Source organism: Alternaria metachromatica (genome assembly GCF_023757995.1).
Source record: "Alternaria metachromatica strain BMP 0045 chromosome Unknown scaffold_17, whole genome shotgun sequence".
NCBI lineage: Eukaryota > Fungi > Ascomycota > Dothideomycetes > Pleosporales > Pleosporaceae > Alternaria > Alternaria metachromatica.
Window position 1 is genome coordinate 313,733 of NW_026055508.1, and position 21,418 is coordinate 335,150.

The 21,418-nt window shown below is 52.9% G+C and overlaps 7 protein-coding genes across 7 annotated transcripts; 4 read left to right on the plus strand and 3 right to left on the minus strand.

The window, feature by feature from the left end:
- Positions 1-1,874: 1,874 nt before the first annotated feature.
- J4E83_007114 (uncharacterized protein) lies at positions 1,875-3,870 on the minus strand (the record flags this gene model as incomplete). Its single annotated transcript, XM_049334019.1, has 5 exons — positions 1,875-2,321; positions 2,374-2,751; positions 2,803-3,182; positions 3,235-3,590; positions 3,638-3,870. The coding sequence occupies 5 exons, from the start codon at positions 3,868-3,870 to the stop codon at positions 1,875-1,877; spliced, it is 1,794 nt and encodes a 597-aa protein (XP_049186830.1).
- Positions 3,871-5,040: 1,170 nt separating this feature from the next.
- J4E83_007115 (uncharacterized protein) lies at positions 5,041-7,162 on the plus strand (the record flags this gene model as incomplete). The annotated part of the gene is made up of 5 exons (XM_049334020.1): positions 5,041-5,238; positions 5,304-5,573; positions 5,714-6,150; positions 6,219-6,976; positions 7,140-7,162. 5 exons carry the CDS (start codon positions 5,041-5,043, stop codon positions 7,160-7,162), a joined length of 1,686 nt encoding a protein of 561 aa, XP_049186831.1.
- Positions 7,163-7,411: 249 nt separating this feature from the next.
- Positions 7,412-8,997, plus strand: DBP8 (putative RNA helicase; the record flags this gene model as incomplete). Its single annotated transcript, XM_049334021.1, has 2 exons — positions 7,412-7,878; positions 7,929-8,997. 2 exons carry the CDS (start codon positions 7,412-7,414, stop codon positions 8,995-8,997), a joined length of 1,536 nt encoding a protein of 511 aa, XP_049186832.1.
- Positions 8,998-9,166: 169 nt separating this feature from the next.
- Positions 9,167-10,901, minus strand: J4E83_007117 (uncharacterized protein; the record flags this gene model as incomplete). Its single annotated transcript, XM_049334022.1, has 4 exons — positions 9,167-9,271; positions 9,327-10,130; positions 10,186-10,548; positions 10,596-10,901. The coding sequence occupies 4 exons, from the start codon at positions 10,899-10,901 to the stop codon at positions 9,167-9,169; spliced, it is 1,578 nt and encodes a 525-aa protein (XP_049186833.1).
- Positions 10,902-12,263: 1,362 nt separating this feature from the next.
- J4E83_007118 (uncharacterized protein) lies at positions 12,264-13,322 on the minus strand (the record flags this gene model as incomplete). The annotated part of the gene is made up of 3 exons (XM_049334023.1): positions 12,264-12,662; positions 12,720-13,132; positions 13,208-13,322. 3 exons carry the CDS (start codon positions 13,320-13,322, stop codon positions 12,264-12,266), a joined length of 927 nt encoding a protein of 308 aa, XP_049186834.1.
- A 1,375-nt stretch (positions 13,323-14,697) lies between these two features.
- Positions 14,698-15,719, plus strand: J4E83_007119 (uncharacterized protein; the record flags this gene model as incomplete). Its single annotated transcript, XM_049334024.1, has 3 exons — positions 14,698-15,202; positions 15,295-15,632; positions 15,684-15,719. 3 exons carry the CDS (start codon positions 14,698-14,700, stop codon positions 15,717-15,719), a joined length of 879 nt encoding a protein of 292 aa, XP_049186835.1.
- Positions 15,720-19,587: 3,868 nt separating this feature from the next.
- J4E83_007120 (uncharacterized protein) lies at positions 19,588-20,697 on the plus strand (the record flags this gene model as incomplete). The annotated part of the gene is made up of 1 exon (XM_049334025.1): positions 19,588-20,697. The coding sequence occupies one exon, from the start codon at positions 19,588-19,590 to the stop codon at positions 20,695-20,697; it is 1,110 nt and encodes a 369-aa protein (XP_049186836.1).
- Between the last annotated feature and the right edge of the window lie 721 nt (positions 20,698-21,418).

Genomic DNA, 21,418 nt, shown 5'->3' on the forward strand with positions numbered 1-21,418 from the left:
ACATGTGAAGGCAGTCGCTCACATCATCCGCTCTGTTCACGTACCGACTTTGGTTGGACGCAGTTCTAGTGAAAGCGAGGATTTGTTACTAACAGCAATATTAATCGGCCACCATCATCTAGTCACAACGTAACAACGGTGGGATTATGCTGACCTAAAAGTTTGCCAAAGTTACCAGTTCGTGCGAGGTGCGCACGTAACTTCATAGTTTCTGTCAATTATTTCATTGACGCAGGCACATGCTGATGAAGATGTATATACCTCAACACCCTCTTGGTGACGTTTGTATGTCATTTCACATTCGTCACCTTTCCCTGATCAACTTACTGCGCCCCAATTTGGACACGAGGTGAAGCAACGCACCACTATCACTGGACCGGGAAGAGGCTGCCGTTGAATCTAGAGGAAGAGCTCCTGCAAACGCTTGTGCGATTTCTCCAGTCCGTATGGCCCTACATTGGCTTCGTATGCTTGTCTCTGTACCTTGAAAGATCTCGTAGATGTCTTCAGCAGATCTTTTGACTCTTGCTACTTCCGTACATATCCGTATGGTATGGTCATTCACTGTCTGATTTTGGCGTGCGACACGCAAGCTCTACCATTCACTACTTAGCAAACGAATCGCCTGTGACATCATACACGTACAAACACTGTGACTCTCTTATACACGGTTGCACCTGCCCTCTCAATCGATCGAGTCCTTTATCGCCCCTGTTGTTTTACACTACGCACTCACTAGCAGTCCAAGATTCTTCAACCCGCTTAGCCCGCAAACACTCCAGACACTAGCGAACAGACAAACAAACTGATCACGCCATAGTCTAGTCAACCGGTTTCCAGAAAGAGGTGAAGGCCAACATGACGTCGTTTTTCTCTAGGCCAGTTGCTCCTACATGGACTTCCAGATGCCAGAATGCAGCGCCGCTCTTGTCGTCACCGGCGCCAGCGACCGCATCAAGTGCTGCGCATGAGCTTTGCGACTCCCCAAATGCATTCGATCGTCCAGAAATCCAACGGCTTATATCATGGGAGATTGTACCTTGTCTACATCGACTACCACCCTCCCCCGTTCCCAGCCGTTCACCGAGCCCTGCTCCCTCTGTCTCAGAACAACAACCCTCAGAAGACATGCTTCGCGAAGACTCTCCAGATACAAGGCCAGAGCTCTCATCATCTGACTCCTGTCCCCAAATGAGCACTTCTTGGATATCCTTCGAAGAGATAACACACACTGAAGCCACCTACCCTCCTGAATACACAATACCCTTTGAGTTTGATACAGAAGCTTTCCCTCCTCATGCGCATCTCTTTCCCTCCTCACCAAACGGCACATGGCGTAATGAGTCTGTTCATGCGTTGAAGCATCCTACGGTTGTTGATTACGCAGCGCTATATGCGAAACTATGTACACTGGCCGAGGAAGCAACGGATGAGTTCGTTGCAAGAGTAAACCAAGCATTCGAAGGTAGGGACGTACCGGCAATGCACGACAAGGTCATGCAGATCTTTCCTTCGGTCTCAATGCCGGATATGAGAGATATCGAAAAGGCTATAGATACTGGGTGTGACTGGGGAGAGGAACTGTTTGAGCAGAGAGGACGGAGGAGGACTAGAAGGTGGCGGTAAGTGAAGCGTAGGCAGAAGTTCGATGGAGAAAGGAATAAGTGGTTCATGACCACATCGTTCAAAACATCGGATCTTGGCAGCCAGAGGAATAGGGAAGCTAAATATTATATTACATTAAGTTATCTTCAATGCCTGAACGGCCTTTTGAGAGAAACGAACATTAGTCCAGCGAATCAGCGTCGCCGCCGCCATGAAACCCCTCGCTAAATCAACAGTTTTGTCTATTTCGTAGCCGTACCAAATTCTGCCTAGTCTTCTCGATGAAGACTACCTGCCCGTTGACGCATGGCAGAGTGTGGGTGCGCAGCCTCTTCCTCGTCTCGGGGCCCACCAGCACCACCCTCCATAGGACCTCCAGCCTGCATGCCACTCGGTGTTCCACCAAAGCTGACCAATACAGACGGGTTGTCTGCCGTCAGGGCGTCCAATACGTCCAACTCGTGTGCTGTGAACCATTTCGGCATCAAGAATGTGCGTAGCGGGATAAGGGCGATAATAAGGACCGGAAAGCCGATAGCGGCAATGGTTTGCGAAATGGCGACTGTGCATGCGACACCAAGAACCTGAAGACCGATGAAAAGCCGAATCTTGTTGCGTGAGACGCGGTTGAGTGGGTTGTCGCGCTGGATGAAGCGTTTCTCTGACATGAGGTAGAGCGCCTTGCTGACAATGCCGTTGGATTCTATGGAGCCCCACTATGAAGAGATTAGCATATCGTATCGAGCTTGAAGATGGGTTAACACGTACACCGACGACGAAGAATACACCAGCAAAGACTGCTGCGGGCATGGTGTGTAGTACGATAAGTAAGGGACCGGTCATAGTACCCCAGATGGCCATACCCATCAAGAAATGACTGACACGCTGCTCGACAACAGCAGTAGCCTTGACGAATGGCTTACGGATCTCACCACCGTCTTCCGTTTTGGTGATCTCCAGCCTAGTTTCGTGAACGGTCAAAGAGTCTGTGTGTACGGGCGCTTGCGGAACCAGGCCGTTGGGAAGTGGAAGGCCGATGATGCCACCGACAAAGCATGTGCAGCCGAGAAGGAAAAAGTCCCAGTGAAAACCAGCGGGCTTTTTGAGGGGGTACTGGCGGGCCTGTGCTGTGAGGGATGACACATTCTACGATCAAGGGTTAGCGTTCGCCGATGCTAGAAGACGTGTATGACTTACGTGGTCGTAGTAGAACAACAGCATCATCAAGAAGCCGAATGGCAAAGCCACGAATACCCACTTGACGTCAAGATTCCAGAAGTCGATTACCCAGTCTCTATCCTGCGTCGGTGCAAAGGCCTTGCCGATAGGCACTCGGTATAGCCCAGTCTCCTCTAGACGTCCAGGAATATGCGAGAAACCGACCCAAAACAGGGTAGGAAAGACGAAGGAGTAATCGGCGATAATGCTACGAATGCTTGGGGTAAACACCGTACTGTTACCAAGCTTCTCGAGGCCGTAGACAGAGCCGAAGTAACATATCGCAATGACGATGGAGAGGTAGCCACCGTCAAAACCGGATTCTTGGAACAGATATACTAGCTCTTCAACACCCTTGACTGGATGCAGGTCAATATCGTGTCTTAATATGGCGAGTGACTAGATACATACCACAGTAGATGATTCCAACATACATGCCGAACGTCTCACTCGAGAAGTCAGTGACATAGGCCATGTAGTCGCTGAAGTTTCCGAAGGCTACGATCCAGTGAAAGATGGCAGCCCAAATTCCAACCCATGCGGTGAATGCTGGGTAGATGGAAGGGTCATATTGGGTAACAATGTCGTAGATGGTGTAGTTGAAGAGCGCGATCAGACCAGTGACTCCTACGATGGTGAGGGGTTGGCACGCGAGCAAACTAAACACCATGGCTGCTAATGCGGACGAAAACAGGGCTTCGTTGATGCCAAAGAACCCGCCCGTTCGGCGGTACATGTCGAGTGTGAACGCGATGGCAGGCAATACGCTGTATTGGTCAGTATAAGACTTGAACGTCTATCGAGATAGGCTTACTTTACGAAGTACATGCGAACTGTACTGGCGAAAGCCCTATACGTGAGCGCATCGGTTATGTCGCTCCAGTAATAAGGTAATCTCCTCTTGACATCGTGATACATGCCGCGACCAGGTTGGAGAATGCGCCATCTCCGCCATCCTCTCGCGCCTTGGAAGGTGTACGATTCGTGTGTTGCGGTCCTCTCTAGTATCTCCTTGCTGTTCGAATTCGTCGCGTCTGGCGAATCCATGATGACGGATATGCAAGTTGAATGGACTACAAACGGGCAATGGATGCGAAGCCGCAGAAACTAAAGCTGAAGGAAACCGATCGACGCAATAGATGTGTGCATAGTTTGATCCGGACCCTGAGCATCTAGTCTATATACGCGGGATCAAGTCCAATTACAGAAGCCGGCGCACTACGGCCCCAATGTCATAGCTAAGCTTGGCATCTGTGGAGATCGAGGGTTTGCCATCGATGGGCGGACTGCTTGTGCGCGGAAGGAGACATCATGATGATGCTTACCTAGGTAGCATGAAGACATTAGACAAAGGCGGATGCTTGTCTTGAACGACAGCCTATGCGCTTCCGACAGGATTTCGTTGTGGTTGTTCGCGATAAGCATGTTCATTGTTGAGACATGTTTGGTTGTTTGGTGACGTCTGCCGGAGTAGAGGCCTCGCGCACGTGGTTAGCGTGGCCGTTAGTTCCCGTGCCATGCTGAGGAAGGTCGCCATTAGCCCTGTGTTCCATGGGAGCTAAACCACTCGAGAACCCAACAGACACCATCAGCCCTGTCGCCTGCGGCTTTTTTCTGTCTGCTCGAGCAGCAACTTCCATGGTCTGGGTCAACGTGCACGTTACAACCCAAACTCCGCAACCGCGACCATCGTCTGCATGCCACCGTGCAGCTGTGACATTACTTCCAATTGGTCCAGACGTCTGTACCACACCAAAATGACGTACACGGCTCGCCGAGCGTATGACTGACGCTAAGCGCCATACCGCACGCGGTCAAGAGCGTTTCCATTCCACCCCGGTATCTTTAACAGCTGCTTGAGCAGAATTTCCATCGGCATCGTCACGTTTCCGCGCGCTCCTATTGCGGCATATAGAAAGAGGTGAACAGTGTCGCGACATTGCGACATTCGATCCGGTTGGACTTCGGACAGTTTGTTCAGCCCATGAACAGTCCACCGACCTTCCATTACCGCACGTCTGTAGCGAGTTTTGTTTCGCATCCTGAGGTATTTCTATGGTACGGAGATACCTCCACTGTAAAACTTCTAGTGGGCATCGTGGTAGGTTTTAAATATATCACCCACCTACCCGCACAATGCTCAAGCTTCTTAGCGTCCGGTGTCAACTCCACAGGCTTAATTAATCGTCCGGAGTTTTATCGATACACTCCCTTAAGATGAACGCTCTCCAGGACGTCGATGGGCTTTCAGAATGCATCGGCAAGGCAATCCAGGAACATCTTGCTAGATTTAACATCAACATTGCATGGCCGCAGCTCGACAACCTGGATCATCCCATCCTTCGTGTCGAGGCTTTTCTTGAGGAAGCCGATGCCACCCATGCTGCGAGAGCGCAGTCCGAAAAGATCGCATCGGTGAGTTACGTTCCCACCACACTCCAACTGCCAATGTGCAGTAGCGTGTGCTCACGCGTCCACAGAGAACCGTCGATCTGGCGGGCATGAGGACGCCAGCCCCCACAGCAAGCCCAGCCGCAATGGATCTCCAGAACTTTGATGAGACCTCGTCAATGGACGAGTCTCATTCGCGGGACGAGTCATCCTCGTCGGTACAACAACCCCGCGAGCCCCGCAGGAAAGGCACTGGCGGTCTGAGGGTGTCGCACACTCAGTCATCGTTTCAAGAAGATCTGAGCGAACACCAACGGCAAATGCAAGTCGATAGCCGCAGCTTCCCAAAGCGGAAGAAGGTACGTGAATTCTCCTAGGCGACATCGTTCTCTCAGGCACTCGCCAGACCCTCAGTGGGGGTACGGGTGGGCTGCTTTTTCTTGCACGAAATACGTGGTGCACATATCCTCACCCATGTTGACCTAGCTAATTATCCCAGGTAGCATCGGAGAAGTTTGTCTTCCAACCCTCTACTTTGGACAAGCTCATCATCGGCATCTGGGAGCAAGTACATAGCACGCTCAACCTCGATCCGAAAGCAATCTTCGAACAATTCCAAGTAACGCCCAATGGATCCTCCATGAGTATGGGCATGGTCGGCCATGCGCACACCGATGAAACACCTTCCGCTATGGCAGTACTCAACAACGCGCCGAATCCGATATCCGAATCCTTCAGTCAGATGAACGTCTTTTGTCGCAAAGTTACACAAGCGAGTCGCGTGTGCCGATCCATCGAGATGATCGTACAGGCCCGCTGGGTCGAACTGTTTGAGGAGCAGGTGCTATACCGGAGCCAATTGAGACCAGAGCTATCAACAACAAAGCATAGGAAAGCTGTGTTCATGGAAGCCTGTCAGGACTTCGATTGGTCGGAGTAAGTACAGACACCCGGGATTGCGCAAGCATCTTAGATTGCATTCGCTGACTGCCGTGCCACCCCAGAAAGGAACTGCGCAACAAAATGGCCATTTGGCGTGGCTACAAAGAAGTGAAGGATTCAGCAGGCTGGGCTGCACTTGTCTTCGCTGGCATGGGCATATACCGGTTCTGCAAGTACCGAGTTGGTTTCGATAAAGATGCCATGCGCCGGCTACGGAATCTGCGAAAACGTCTCGAAGTCGCAGCCGATACCCTACATCCCCATTGGCGCCAGCTTTTGTCCATAGTAGGCGAATCGCAAACTCTTCAATACCCTGGCCATCCGCACGACTGGGTAGTCTTCGAAGACGGATCAGATCCTGTGCCACTGCGCCAAACATATCTGCTCCAAGACCCTTACTTTGCCTTCGAACACATCGACGAGTCGATCATCGATGAATCAGTTTGGGGATGCGAAGACCCACGCTGGACACCACAGTCGAGCGCAGTGACAAGACCAGGCGGGGCCTACATCTGCGCTTTGTGTAACGAGCCGCAGTCCGACAAACCGCAAGACAACTCGTGCTTCTGCTTCCCGACCCTGTTTGGCTGTGTAAAGCGAAAGCCACCACCTGTTCAGATCCTGCGGACTTCCGATGGCAGAAACAACGGTCTAGCCGCATTGACCTCCTTCGACCGTGGTACAGCAATCGGCGAGCTGGTCGGCCTGATAACCAACGGTGTGAGACATCTCGATGTGCTGGATAGCTCAACACCCCTAGCCAGCTATCAGATCTGGCAAGGAAGGGCAGGAAACTTCACTCGCTTCATCAACCACAGCTGTAAGCCGAATGCGCAATGCTCTACATTCACTTGGATAGATACCCAGAGGGTGGTTCTGGTCAGCAAGGGGATAGATGCGGGAAGAGAGATTACATTGGACTACGGAGACAAGTATTGGGCTGGGCTAGACAAGAGCTGTCTATGTGGAGAGAGCTGTTGCAGGTATCGGAGAGATGGAAGGATGAGATAACATTGTTGGAAGCGACTTGCTATGTTTAACGCACACTTGATAGAACACAGCGACCTTTTGAAACAGCTGATGTGTTCGAGCTGGGGCAAACGTCATCTTGGTGCAATAGTCGCAAATGTTGGGTCCAGACGTGAAAGGCGCGTGTTGCAGTATCGATAAGACTAGCGCGACAGACCCCTGCACAAAATTTCGGAGACACTCGAACCTGAACCATCAGCGTGTCTGCGAAACATCAACAACAACCATGGCGACCTCCGATTACAGCGAATCTGGCGCATCCGACCAGGAGATACTGGAAGCGCAGTCAGGAGCCAGAAAGAGAAGGAGACTATCACCTACCGAGCCCGAGAGTTCAGCTTCCGAGGCTGAAGCTGAGAAGCCGCTGCCAGTAGCAGCACCAGTACCAACGATTTCGCGCATCAAAGCGAAACAGCAAGACAAGTCGACGAATACCGCTATTTCCGCACCGAAAGTGAACCCAAAATTGGACTTCGCAACGCTTAATGTAGCACCATGGCTCTGCACCTCTTTGGCCAGTATGGGGATCAAGCGCCCAACGGGCATCCAGGCTTCTTGTATTCCTGAGATCCTCAAAGGGAAGGACTGCATTGGTGGATCGAGGACCGGTACAGGTAAAACTGTAGCGTTTTCTGTGCCGATAATGCAGAAATGGGCGGAGGACCCAAGCGGCATCTTCGCTGTTATCGTCACGTGAGTACAAACTATTGCTGCCATGTGGGCAGTAGCTGATAGCCATGTAGGCCGACCCGCGAGCTCGCAATCCAGATTTACGAACAAGTGAAGGCGATTTCAGCGCCGCAATCTATGAAACCAATCCTTATCACAGGTGGATCAGACCAGCGGTCCCAAGCCATCGCTCTTGCTTCGCGTCCCCACGTCGTGATCGCGACACCAGGTCGTCTAGCAGAGCACATCCGCACCTCAGGCGAAGACACCATCTGCGGCCTCCGCCGCGTCCGCTTCGTCGTCTTCGACGAAGCCGACCGTCTCCTTGCCCCAGGAAAAGGTTCCATGCTGCCCGATCTTGAGACCTGCCTCTCCGCTCTACCCCCGAAAGAAACGAGGCAAACCCTTTTATTCACTGCCACAGTAACCCCGGAGGTTCTAGCATTGAAATCGCAACCGCGCGCGCCCGGTCGTCTCCCCATCTTCGTATCGGAAGTCGATACAGAGGATCTAGCGATTCCGCCCAAGCTGCAGCAGAAGTACCTCCAAACGCCCGTCACGCACAAAGAATGCTATCTGCACGTCCTATTGAACACGCCCGAGAACCTCAAAAAGAGCGTCATAATCTTCTGCAACCGAACCAAAACAGCGACGCTACTAGAATACATGCTGCGTCTTCTCGCCCACCGCGTCACAGCCCTGCACTCAGGCCTCAAGCAAAACGACCGCGTGAGCAACCTCGCTCGCTTCCGCGCACAAGCCGCTAGAATTCTAGTCGCCACCGACGTCGCAGCCCGCGGTCTGGATATCCCAGAGGTAGCTCTCGTTATCAACTTCGACGTGCCCCGTGACCCGGACGATTATATCCATCGGGTTGGTCGTACGGCGCGTGCGGGCCGTGTGGGAACGAGCATCACGTTGATTGGACAGAGGGATGTGGAGTTGATTCTGGCGATTGAAGCAAGGGTGGGCAAGAAGATGGAGGAGTTTGAGGAGGAGGGTGTTAGTGTTGAAGGGAGGGTGGTGAGGGATGCGCTTAAGCCGGTGACAGAGAAGAAGAGGGAGGCGCTGTTGAGTATTGAGGAGGGGAGGGATGTGCTGGGGAAGCGCAAGGTGGGCATGCAGAGGAAGCGGGCGGAATAGGTGTAGATATCTGAGTGCGTGGATGGTAGATGGCATGCATGGGTGGAGCGGTATCGTCTAGGGTCATTTCATACTGATGATCTTCAAATAATATATATTGTATGCTCTTCGCTAGAACGCTATAGATCGATCCATGAAACAAGGTACATTACCCATAACACTTCGCTGCTCACGGCGACCCCTTCCTTGGCCTGAACACTGTGTTGAAGTTTCTTTGCGTAACGAACCAAGCGTTGTGAGTCTTCCACTCAGCATCGGGGTGCTCAAGCTCGATCTACGACCAGCGTTAGTATCGCCCAGTCTCCAAAGTCATCATTAGTCAGACTTACCTCGAATCTCCTTAGAAAACTAGGCACCAGCTTGTAGATCTCAAGAAGACTGATGTTCTTCCCGATACACGTCCTAGCTCCAGCACCAAATTGCAACATGGTGCCCTTCATTTCCTTCAGCTTATCAGGACTAGCCTCAATCCAGCGTTCAGGACGGAAGGTATCAACATCTACACCAAACACCTCCGGTCGGCGGTGGACGATCCAAGCGTTGCATCCGACGATGGTGCCACCAGGAATGAACTCGCCGCAGATCTGCATACCCTGCTTTGGTACGACGCGCTCGAGGATGAGACCGGGTGCGGGGTGGAGACGGAAAGACTCTTGAATGACAGCGTCGAGGTAGGTGAGCTTTTGAGCTTCAGGCCAAGAGACGGTCTTGTCAGGGCGAGACTCGACGATGCCATCTGCTACGGCGGTATCCAATTCTTGCATAAGCTTCGCATAGACACGCGGGTGCTTGACAAGGAAGTAGAAGACGGCTGAAAGCGAGATGGCGGTTGTTTCTGAGCCAGCGAAGACCATAGATGTGCATGTTGACAGGATGCGGTTATCGTCCATGAACTCATGATCGTGACTTGCTTGCGCAAACTTGGAAAGGAGATCGATACCGTGGGGGTTGGCTTTCTCGTCGTCGGAGAGACCGAAACGCTTGATCTTCTCGACTTGTGTGGCTCGCTCGTTGGATCGGTTCAGGGCGAAGAGGGTGACGGGGTGGACACGCTTGTCCAGGCCGATGCGCTGTGCGAGGAGGCTGATGGGGTTCTTCCAGAGAAGACGGTCGAGGATAGGAATTTGACCGACCTAAAACGCGTAAGTATGACCCCGTACATGACAGGTTTTGTTTGTGAGGACTTACCGGTGCGACGTAGTCGAAGAACTTGCCCAAGAAGCCAATGATGTTATCCACGTCCTTGTTTCCCTCGACAAAACCCAGTCGCTTACTCCATGTCAACTCGCCGATAACGTCGAAGGCGAAGAACTGCAACCATTGACTGAAGTTGCAGCTCTGGCCAGTCCTCGCGTACATGTCCTCCGTCTTGTCCAGCCAGTATGTGAGTGTCGAGCTGACGAGAGGCTCATAGTTGACGAGCGAACTCATGGAGAAGGCGTTGTTGACGCATCGGCGGTACTTTGCGTGGAAGTCTTCGTCGGTGGTGGAGAAGAGGGAGAGCAGCGGCGCGCCTTTGGAAACGGCGCCTTGAACGGGGTAGAAGTCGGACTGCAGAGGTTAGCTATCGCTCAATAGATCAACAGACATATACATACCTTGGTAACGCCCTTATTCAGCCCATAGATAGCCTTGATAGCCTTTGGGTCCGCGAACGACAAGACATTCGGACCCAGCCTGACGATGTCTCCATGCTTGCGATGCAACGCCAGGTTGGTCCATTGATGATTGTGCTTCGACACATCCCACAGCCGCCACCAGTTGGTGTATCCCGCAGCCCAATGTCCAGGGTATTTGTTGAGGCCGTTCCAGTACTTGTTGTTGAGGAGATATGCGATGGTAGTCGTAGCCAGAACAAGGGGCCAGTACTGCACCAGCAGCGGGACGATCTCGTTGGCCAGCATGTCGCGCGATCAAACTTCCCGGTAATAAGGTATTCGATCCGGGGTCCAGATAACGTAGCACGTGAGTAGGTATATAGCAGAGTAAGCAGCGCGACACGTATAGAACGCTCGCCCGGGGCAAAAGCTCATATAAATGGCAGCCAGGCGTCCGGCCTGTGCCGCCCACTTCCCGCGTCGTCACGCAGTCGGGTCGGAGTCGGAATCGCCATCGCAACGCGTCTGGGTGCTTGCGCAGGATTGTGTGTGTCGGCAGTTGATAGCTGAGGCGTGAGATGATGAAGGTGGGTCGGTGGCTGGATTCGCGCGGCTTGGAAGGATGACGCGGGGACAGTAGCTCCGGGGCGCTTTCGCGGGGTAAACCTCGTCCATCACACTGAACGCCCATCCTCAGCCCTATTCATTGGCCTCAAAACTCGGTTATCGCGATGCATCCAATTTATCTGCCTGGCTCTGATTGGCTAAATCGCCTGTGTACAACACTACGCGGGATTGAAGTGATCGCAAACCCAAGTCTCTCACAACGCCTCTAGATTCGGCGCAGCATCGCCAATGTGCTCTGTGCTATTCTTGAACTGCCGATTATCGTCACTTCGACAGCTAAACCTTGTGTGAGACGATAGCGAGGGCTTGTGGACCTTCACCGTGTCGGCAGTTGTATTCGAATGTCATAACTGCAACTGCCGATATCTGAAGAGGGAATGGGCGCCGAAGCCTCCGAGGCTTCGTCACGTGGCTCCGGCTACATCTGGCCCTCGGCTGACATGTAACCTTTCCAGCAATTTGTGAGAACCATGAAACTCTCTTTTCATGTTCGTACGAGTCGTACAACGTAAGTGTGTTCAACAATCGGCAAAAATGTGCGCAATTTATGTGCAATGCATGGTCTAAAAGCAAGCTTATTAGAAGCTCAGATTGCGGAATATGCGCATGGGCTTTACCGCAATGGTGGACGAGCCAAGTGGCATGTCTTGCATATAAACATGGGCAAGACCCAACTGCGTAACCCGGATAGCTGCGAGCCAAGCAGAATCTCGACGTCAGCAGCCCTCCCGCACTTCTCTTTCGCCTTCGTCACACTCCGCATCACGAAATATACTCAATTGTCGAATTGCCTAGTGCAATCTGATGGGAGAAGTAGAAATTGAGTCGAAGTCGTGCACGAAAGAGTCATGATCAAAGCTTTGTATTGCTAGTATAGAGCAGTAGTACTTCTTGCATAGTGTTGTGTCATGCAAAAGTGTCGACTATCATCAACAGCTTAGCCGGTGTTGAACCGACTGAAACCATCCTGTGCCCCAGGACAGTGAAACTATACTAGAGAGACATAGATCAACACCCTTATCCACAGGAATGTGTGACTGCTTAGCCAGTGCACTGGTAGTCATAGTTCATGCGCGAAGCATCCGTATCCTTAGGAACATAAATAGTAACCCTCCTCCCATCCGCCTCAAGCGTACCCACATACGAGTCGAAAAACGGACGCCAGTAGACCTGACCAGTTCCACCAGGGCAGTCAATGTTGATGGTAACAGACGTGGTGCTAGTCATGGTTGTGGAGAAACCGGCGGAAACACCAATCTCTGCGCTGACTGCGTCCCATGCACTTGCACCCAGACTGGCGCTTGCTGTGATGGAAAAGGTCTCTGACTTTGCTTCTGAGACTGTGTAGGCGCCGTTGTTGGGGACTTGGGCGACGAAGACGGCAGAGCCGGGCATGTAGACGTTGTAGGATGTGACGACGTCTGAGAACCTGTCCGCTTGCTGCGTCGTATATGGTTAGCTTTCGGAGAAAGAGAGTGATGGAGCTGGTGTACATACTCGGCTCTCCAATTCGTTGACTTGAGATGCTGCGGCGAGGCTATCGATCTCCGCTACCAGAGTCTCAAGCTCAGCTTTGTTCTCTTCGACACTAATCTCCTTGTAGGTGGTTGCTGTAGCCGTAGACATCAGGCGCCATTCAGTGGCGAGCCTGATAGCGACCTCGGTCCAATCCGCGGGTGGAGCTGGTGACTGGTAGCCACCCGTATCCTCTGCGCAACCGTCTTCAATGGCTCTGGCTCTTCCACCCCATCCAGATGCAGAATCGCAGACTTCGTACTCCTCGTTGTTGCAGAATGAGATGCGGCAGTTGCCTCGTGTCCAGATGCGGCATTCTCTTGAGATGACGCAGACACTCATGTCTGGGTTGGTGCCCTCGCCAAAATAGCCGTTGCCACTCATGATGTTGCGGCCTGTTCATGGGAAGAGATCTTAGTATCGCTCTTCAATGTGAAGATGTTGGAAGCAAGAGAGCTCGGAGTACTCACAGTCAGCCCAGTTGGGCTGCAACCTTGCCTCGCAGAAGATACCGCCAGTTTGCGTTCCGTCCCAGTCCTCTTGACGAGGAGTAATTGGGGAAGAAGTTCCCATTGCCGCAAGCATCGGCAGAATAGTGAGAATGTACTTCATCATGTCGAAGACGGTGTCTTGAGGTCAGGGATGAACCAGGTGATATGAGAAGAAGGTGTTTGGCTGTGATGATGGGATTGAGAGCAAACCCACATCTCTTTATACCTTTCTGCCCTTCCATCTGCCTCACGAGCATCCGTGTTAGCAGCGTCATGGCTGGCCTGACTATGCACAATGTCTACTATCGAACATGGGGTATGGTTTGCCTTGAACGAGAACCACAGCTCTGAGCTCTACCGATTGGTGCTCTCGTACACTATCGTTGATGTGCATACCTCTGGGGGCCAGAAGTGATGCGCTACTCAGAGTATACGATACTTGGCTGCTGTCATCCAGTGTCTTAGAACGATCGTCTAAGATTAGCAGAGCCTCTTGCCAGGCAGAAGCATCCGAGTTTTCCGGTGGTGGTAGATTTGGGGGAGTGGAGAAGGGGCTGAAATGAAACCTCAGATCAGATATCTCGATCGCAGGACGATATCACAGTCCCAGTAACTTCTCGTGGTGCCTGCTCCTCTAGAACTCCAGTGCCTTCAATTTGTACGTCTTGCGGAAATATGACAGGGCAGACCTCATGAACCGAATACTGCTCATGGTCTCATATGTTCTCAAAGAGAACTTGACAAGGCTGAGCCAACTTCCTCTTCCAGCTTCACCACACGCTCGTCGACACAACCCAACATGGACAAGCATCGGCTAACACGGCGCGGGCCTAACATCACCACGTTTCTCTTTCCAAGGCTCTTTTCTGGTCGAAAGATTCGTAAAGGTAACGGCAAGTCCGATGTACGTGCGTAGGCAAAGTTTGTTCGCCTCGAGGCGAAGAAGAGGAACCAAGACGACCGCCAAGTGCCAAGAATTCCGATCACTCCACAACCACCATGATTGTTCGTCTCTTAAGAGTTATTTCCCCACAGTAAGCTGCTCAATGTAGCGAAAACATGCGAATGTAACGAATGCGATGCAACCTGTTCACGTTAGTTTGAACATATTTACGCCCTGCAGGTGCGACGGGGCGGACTACTGTTGCAGTCCATATTGACCTTGACACCGGAGTATGTCATCCATCCGATTACCCGTCTGGAAGACAGCGGAGCCTCTCATCTTTTCCCAAGGCGTAGTCGCCATTTGATGCCTCGCGGGGGGCCTGTTGCGGTGCGAGCCGCACACCCGTCACTGCAGGTACCTTGATGTCCTCTCCGCTCTTGGCGAACTCCGCTGAAAGACTGCTACGTCATGGTAGGTCCACCGTGAGGCTGATTCAAACAGCAATGTAAAGGCGGTATGTGCCTACCTCTAAAATGTCTTTGATGCTTGATACTTCCACTCATCCCCGGTTGTGCTGCCCATCATGGCCAATTTCGGTTTGCTAGCCGCAGCGCTCCTTCTCAGCTCATGTTCCGCGCAAGAATCGAATGACACTTCTTTGCAAGACTGTCAAGGCCCCATTAACGCTATCGCCAGCGGTAGTCAGTACTTCAACTCGACCGGTACTGTCCGCCTAGCCTCGGACCAAACACACGATGACGACTGGTACGTCAGCGTCACCATCACCGATAGACGCGATCCGAATCACATCTACGGGCCCGAAATGCCCTGGCAAGAGAGGGAAGCGTTTATAAGTGTTCCTAATTCGCTGGTTGGAAGTCAAGATGGCAATCAGACCGAGTACTGCGTCTACGAACTCCCGGGACAAGACGCCTCTTCGCAGCAGGAAGCTGGAGATTGCAGCGGCGTATTGAGCGACGACTGTATTGACGCCTTGATGCAGAATACGCCGGTCATGTCGGATGGCCAATGTCATAAGCCAGAGAATGTCGAAGACGCCTGTGGGATGGTTGCGTCGCAGCCAGTTGGTCAGTTTATCCCGCTCTTATCTTATTTCAGCGACATGATCTTGTTACCTGGCTCGCCTTGGAGTACAGTAAACTCATACTAACACCGAGAGAAGGCGCACCATCGAACTTCAACAGTACCGAGTGTAGTTTGTCCGAGATGCCGCATGTCGAACTACCGGACAATTATCGCACCTACTACGCCCACTACGTACCTGTCTCTGAAGGCGGAGGTGGTTACGAGAACTTCGACCTTTACGATACGCACGTTCGTCAAGCAGTGCCCATGGTCTTCACCATCAAGTCTCCAGGTGGCACCATCGCACACAAGGCCGTTTGTGTAGCACCGAACAATGTCGCTGACGGTAGTCGTGTTCCAGAGTCTGGTGCTGCTCAGTTGTCCCCCGGGACTTCACTGGTAGTAGCCCTTACTGTTATGGCTTTTGTATCTGTTTTTCCATAGTCTGATAAACGTTGGCGTTTCTGTACCTTTTACTTGTAGGTTGAACAAGTGACCATCGCATCTGGTGACTTGTAGCATTAGCGTTGTAACGGTAGTAACACCAGGAATGACAGTCAAGCCGAGCATTTAGCTCTAGTCAGTATGATCGGGTGACCCGCAATGTGTCAAAACCTCGGAGCTTGAAGCGACATGTTGGTATACAACTGGGTTGCGACAAACATTGGGGCGCGAGAAAAAGCAAAAGGATCGACGATATGTCGCTGCCTCGAGGCAATACCCGAATACCGTAGACATGTGATTGCAGATGGGGTCCTCGTCTCGCTACACCCGGTGGTGGGCTGTATATTGGAAGACTTGCGCGACAATGATTGTCGAGTCGACAGACGTGTATAGCCGAGATCCTGTCGTGAGAGTTTGTTTGAAGGGTTGTCAAGTGAATGTGTTAACCGAAAGCGGGAGGTGACAGTACTGTTACAGCAACTCCTGACGATGGAGCGCATTGGATCTGAGATCAGCTATCATCTAGCCGAAGATCTGCATAACCTTTGACTCGTAAACACCTGTCAGCCATGATTCCTCGGGGCTACACTCCATGATGATCTACCCACGCGTGCATAACTTCTCATCAGCCTGAACACTGCACATACTTCTCCGCGGCGGTGCACAACGACGACGGCTAATTATTTCCGACTAGAAGAAATATGAGGCTTCGGTGGGTACGTCAGCGGCTGCGTAAGAGGGTCTAGATGCGACAGTGTAAAAGCGAAGTTGCGATCCCAGCATACAAGTCTAGCCGAAACGACGAGCAGTATGGCGAAGCGCCGACAAAGCTCAACAATCATGCCCTGCCTGCGCTCCGCTCAAAAAGGCAGATTAGAGTCCAGGAACATGGCTTGACAAGCGACGACTACCGATCGCCTGTGGGTGCAACCCCATTTGGTTTCAAGGTTCCCGTCAATTAGTCGATGAGGTTGGGAACGACGGGCCAGGCATACCACTAGGACCACGATCCGACACCCCCGATCGAGCTGTTCTCAACTCTGCAGTGTTGAGGTTCGCGGGCGAGAAGATGGTGTGGTGGATACCAGAGCTACGGTAGCCCAAGCTCCCCGTCAAGGATGATGGGGGCGGCTACCATATCTGACCCCGCTCACATCTCATAGGGAGACCGTTTGGACGAGATATAGCCCCTGAATTGACGACTCCCTATATTTCCCATGTTGTTTAGAGACCTTGTCTCATTGTTTCTCAACAAATCTTCTCCTAGATGATTAGAACTGATCACTGGCCTAAGATGATACCCAAGTGGCTTGGGTAAAACGGAAGATCGGACGAGGCATCTCTCGGATCTAGCGCTTATACCAACAAGGACGCTTGGATAGCTTCGGAGAGCGAGGCACGAGCCAAACAAGTCTTGAAGACAGGGAATCGTAGTGTTCGACTTTGGTGCTCGAGCCGGGGGCATCAGCCATGGGTTTTCAGGGACTTTGTGATAGAGCAGGGACCACCTTGTGTAACCAGAGTATAAAGGCCTAACAGCCCGTTTGAGAAGATGGTTCAATCAGCAGTCGGGCTGGCTTGTGATCCTGCTGCATAGTTGCCCACCTCTATGGTAGGTGAAGAGACGATATTTCCAAGATTGACCGGGCCCGGAAAGCGAGCGCATTAGAGGAAAGCAGCCGGAGCAGGAAAATTCTGCAGCGCTTGAGGTCAAGACAAGTGCCGTGCTCCGCACATGCGCTGGTAAGTATGCTCGAAGCTTGCTTGCTGTGGGTGAGTCATCTAGGTCCACGTCGCGATGCAGGCGTATGCGGCCGCCGCTTCGCCGACATATTGTGAAACACGACGGATGAATTGCGTGCATGATCAGTCATACGTACATATGCTCCATGACGACGCTCTATCACGAGCAAAACATTGTCTGTGTTGGAGGGTAAATGTTGGGCGAGGACGAGCCTGGGAAAGGGTTGAGTCGTGGGGGAAGGAGCCACCCGCTTCGTGTCGGCTTAAGTGGGGCACCTGACCCGTCTGTGCCCCTGTCAAGCTGAAAACGCAAGAAACGGTCACGAGTACCCTTACACGTTGCGATATAACATCATGCTCTGTATGCACGCACGATCCTTTTGAATCATGAAATCGGCACCAGCAAAAGTAAAAGCACCATGACAACGTGGGGCAGTCGGCCACGGCCGCGGCGCATGTCCAGGACGTTGCCCCGCGTATTCGTTTGCTATGAGGCGCAGCGACAAGTCCCAGCTGCAGGTCTCGGGGTCGCCTTTGCAGGTCTGAAACATGGCAATGTGGGATGCTATCGATAAGTCCGTACAGATGGGACGACTGGACGGCGCTGGGGTTGCCGAGCATTGCGTAATGCTCTCGCTTTGCTTCACTTGAGGATACTTTTCTCCAATCGCGCAGCTGTAGGCCTGGCAGGCGATGCGGATTGAAACGGAAACGACCTCTCCGATGCAGCCTTTCTTTTGCGCAGAAGCGACCGTTTCCCATAGAGACAGGTGGTATCGGCCGGAGCGAGTTATTGCCAGTTTATTGCCAGGTCATTGTGGGTAACATCGTCATGAGGCCCGATTGTATCGGTACTGTAGAGGTGACATCGGCAGCGCCGAATTGATCTGCCTCGAGGTGGCATCGTCACCGCCGGAGCGCACGTGTCTGCGGCTGTGCAGGCTAAGCGAGAGTGGCGCAACTGCCGACGCCACTGCGACAATCCTCTTGCTTCTTCGCAGCAGCAGCATCATCGTCATCAGGGCACAATTGCGCAAGCAGGAGTCGTAGAATATTCGCATCGTGCTTCAGCAGGCGCCGAAGCTACTCGACCATGGACGCTGGCATGATAAACTTCTGGGCCGTCTGCGGCTCACATGATCGCGGGTTTTTCGGTAGAGAACCCTGCTCACATCCCTGCTGGGCCCGCTGATTGGGCTGACTGTTTCGAGCCCATTTTTAGGCTCAAGCAACGTCAACCTGTAGATGGCCCAAGACTACCACGACTACACCCACCGTGAAAGTCCTGCTCTGCGAAACCCCTTGACAAGCGTAGAGGGCTCGTCCTCCCTTTAACCGCACACTCCCCAAAAGGGTAGCAAAGCCGCTGCCGTGCTCTCTGCTTCCGGACGCCCAAAGAAGGCTTCTGGAATCCGTGTCATGTCGCAACACCAGATGCTCGACGCCCAACTATAAGCGCAGTTGCAGGCTCGAGGATGCTGCGACGCTCGCCTACGGCGTGTATCCATGTGCAGGTTTGGTGGCTGCTGCGGCCTCCCGATCAGGTTTCTGCGGCCTCGCATGCATCTGCAACCGTGAGGCCGTCTTCAGCTGCCCTGGTGCACAGCACTATTCGGTCATAGTCGTCGATTGCATTTGCTATTTCCACTGGGGAGGCTGATCAGACGCCTCTTTCGCAGTCATCTCCGCGCGTGCATGGCCGAGTAGTCGTTCGCACAACACTCGCAGCCATGAGAGCATCGCAATCTTCGCGCACCACACGCATCCGCCTATCCACGCGTGCGCAACGCGCTCGCCGTGTCCGTCGGTCAGCTTAGATCCGACTAGACCTGCAGCTGCGGACTCTGGCCGTATGCACGATTAAACAAGCTAGATGCGCAGTGCAGCTAAACGGGGCAGTGTGCATGAAATCCTTGCCGACAAGTGTGGCCACGCCGACCCATGATCGTCGCTTGTAAGCTCTTAAGAGATCCCACCCACCACCACCACTAGCCTTCTTCACCCTCCTCCCACCTCGCCTTCCCCCATCCTCATTCGCCCGCCCCTCCCTGTCTCTCCTCCTCAATCCAAGGCGCCTCTCGAAAAATTATACCCGCCAGAGACATTTTCTTACAACCTCTCTTTTGTTCTTTTCTTTGAATCTTTGATAAATCGTCCCATCCTAATATCGCAAACGTCTCGCACATACCACACACTCAACATGCCGATCTCGTTACTACCCGCCTCGGCTGCGGCCTTTGCGCCCCGATCAAACGTCAACGTCGTACTAGCCTCCAAGGTCGAGCCATGGTTAACACAAACTCTCAAGAGGGTCAACCGCGTCAAGCGTCCGTTGAACAGCGTCCAGCAACACACGAGGTGTCTGACAGAAACCCTTTCCGGACCCAACGCGATGTGGTCGCTGTGCTCAATCATGGTACCAAAGGCCCCGGACTCGGAACTGCGCAAGGACAACAACCCGCTGGTAGAAGCGCTCTTCAACTACCAGCTCATCCACATCGAGGCCTACGTCGTACACGTCGACATGGTTTCACAACATGAGGTCGCATTCAAGCTTACACCGGAGACCATCGAAGCGCTTATCGAGTACCACAAGGACATTTACTCCGTCGATGTATCCGCCAGCACCTGGGAATGGGCCGAGAAGGAGCAACAGCTGAAGAAGCTCCAAGATGGATTTGTCCAGGCTGTCAACCGCTACGTCTTCCGAACTGGTGTCAAGGCTCTGGAAGGACTCGAGGAGGATGGTGCGGGAGAGCTACTCGAGGGACGAGGTGAGGACGTCAAGAGCGCCATCATGGGCCTGTTCCTCCCGCTCCTTCCTCCTCCTCCCAGGATCGTCGACGTTGTCCGCCCAGCACCGCTTCTCCCAAGCTCGCCCGGCTCAGCCAACTGGTGGGTGCCAACACAGCAGTACCAGTCGCACTCAGCCCCGGTCGACACTTGGAGAGTGGTCCCATCGACGCCCAGCCCGACCATCGCTACCTGCGGTGAAACTGGACCAACATTCTGGAGCACCATGGGCAACATGGGCTTCGAAGCGATCCAGCTTCCGTCACCGACGCCCTCCTACAGCCAGCCATACAACTCGACGAGCCCGTACGCACCGTGCACCAGCCCATATGCGCCAAGCACCAGCCCATACACGTCAAGTTCGTACTACAGCCCGCCCCCAGCGTCGGCACCGATACCAGCCCTTCCTCTGCCGAGCGTGCTAGCCCAGCAGTGCGGGTCAAGCGCCGTTCACGGAGGTTTCGGCGGTTTCGGATGGGACACAGGATTCGCACCACAGTACGCAGCATTCACATAAGCTGAATGACAAACTCGACTGTGGTGTATGCACCTGTTCTCTGTCCATGCTGGGAAGCGTGGACCTGGCCAGTCCCCCTTGCACTTCCCTTTACCGCGCAGGTTGCCCAGCGCACCAACCTTGCGACGCCCGACACGAGACGAATGCGATATTCACGACATGATGTGCAAACATCACTACCCAACCGGCATGGGACGGCGTTTTATCATTGATTCCTTTTAGCGAGCGTCATTTCCCCTCTCCTTCTCCGTACATTTTCTTTTTGATACCTGCTCTCACGTTATCCGTTTTGTTTTTAGCGAGCGATTTCCTTTTTTGTCTACCACAACGGCCGGACCAGGTCTTTTCATTTACTTGAATACAGCATCTCTGGGAGGCATGCATGTCGGGCATTTCAAACGGAAGACGGTTAAACAACAGCCTCACGGCTCACGAGGTCAGGCACACTCGGTTTTGGGATTTTTGTTGTGCTTTTTTCCTGTTTGTTAATGTCGTTTTACAACTCCTGGACGGATGCGCTATCTCTTCGTTGAGCCTGTGGCATGCCATGACTCTTTACGATCTGACGCGATTCACGTTCACGAATTACGCTTACTTGGCCTGGCATTGAGTGTCAGCTGGATCTGCCGAGAGGCGGCGACAAAAGTTATACATGCATCTGCGATGCCGCTGTGATAGCTCGTCTCTGTTGCGAAGGAGGACTGGGTCGGAAAAACTAGGG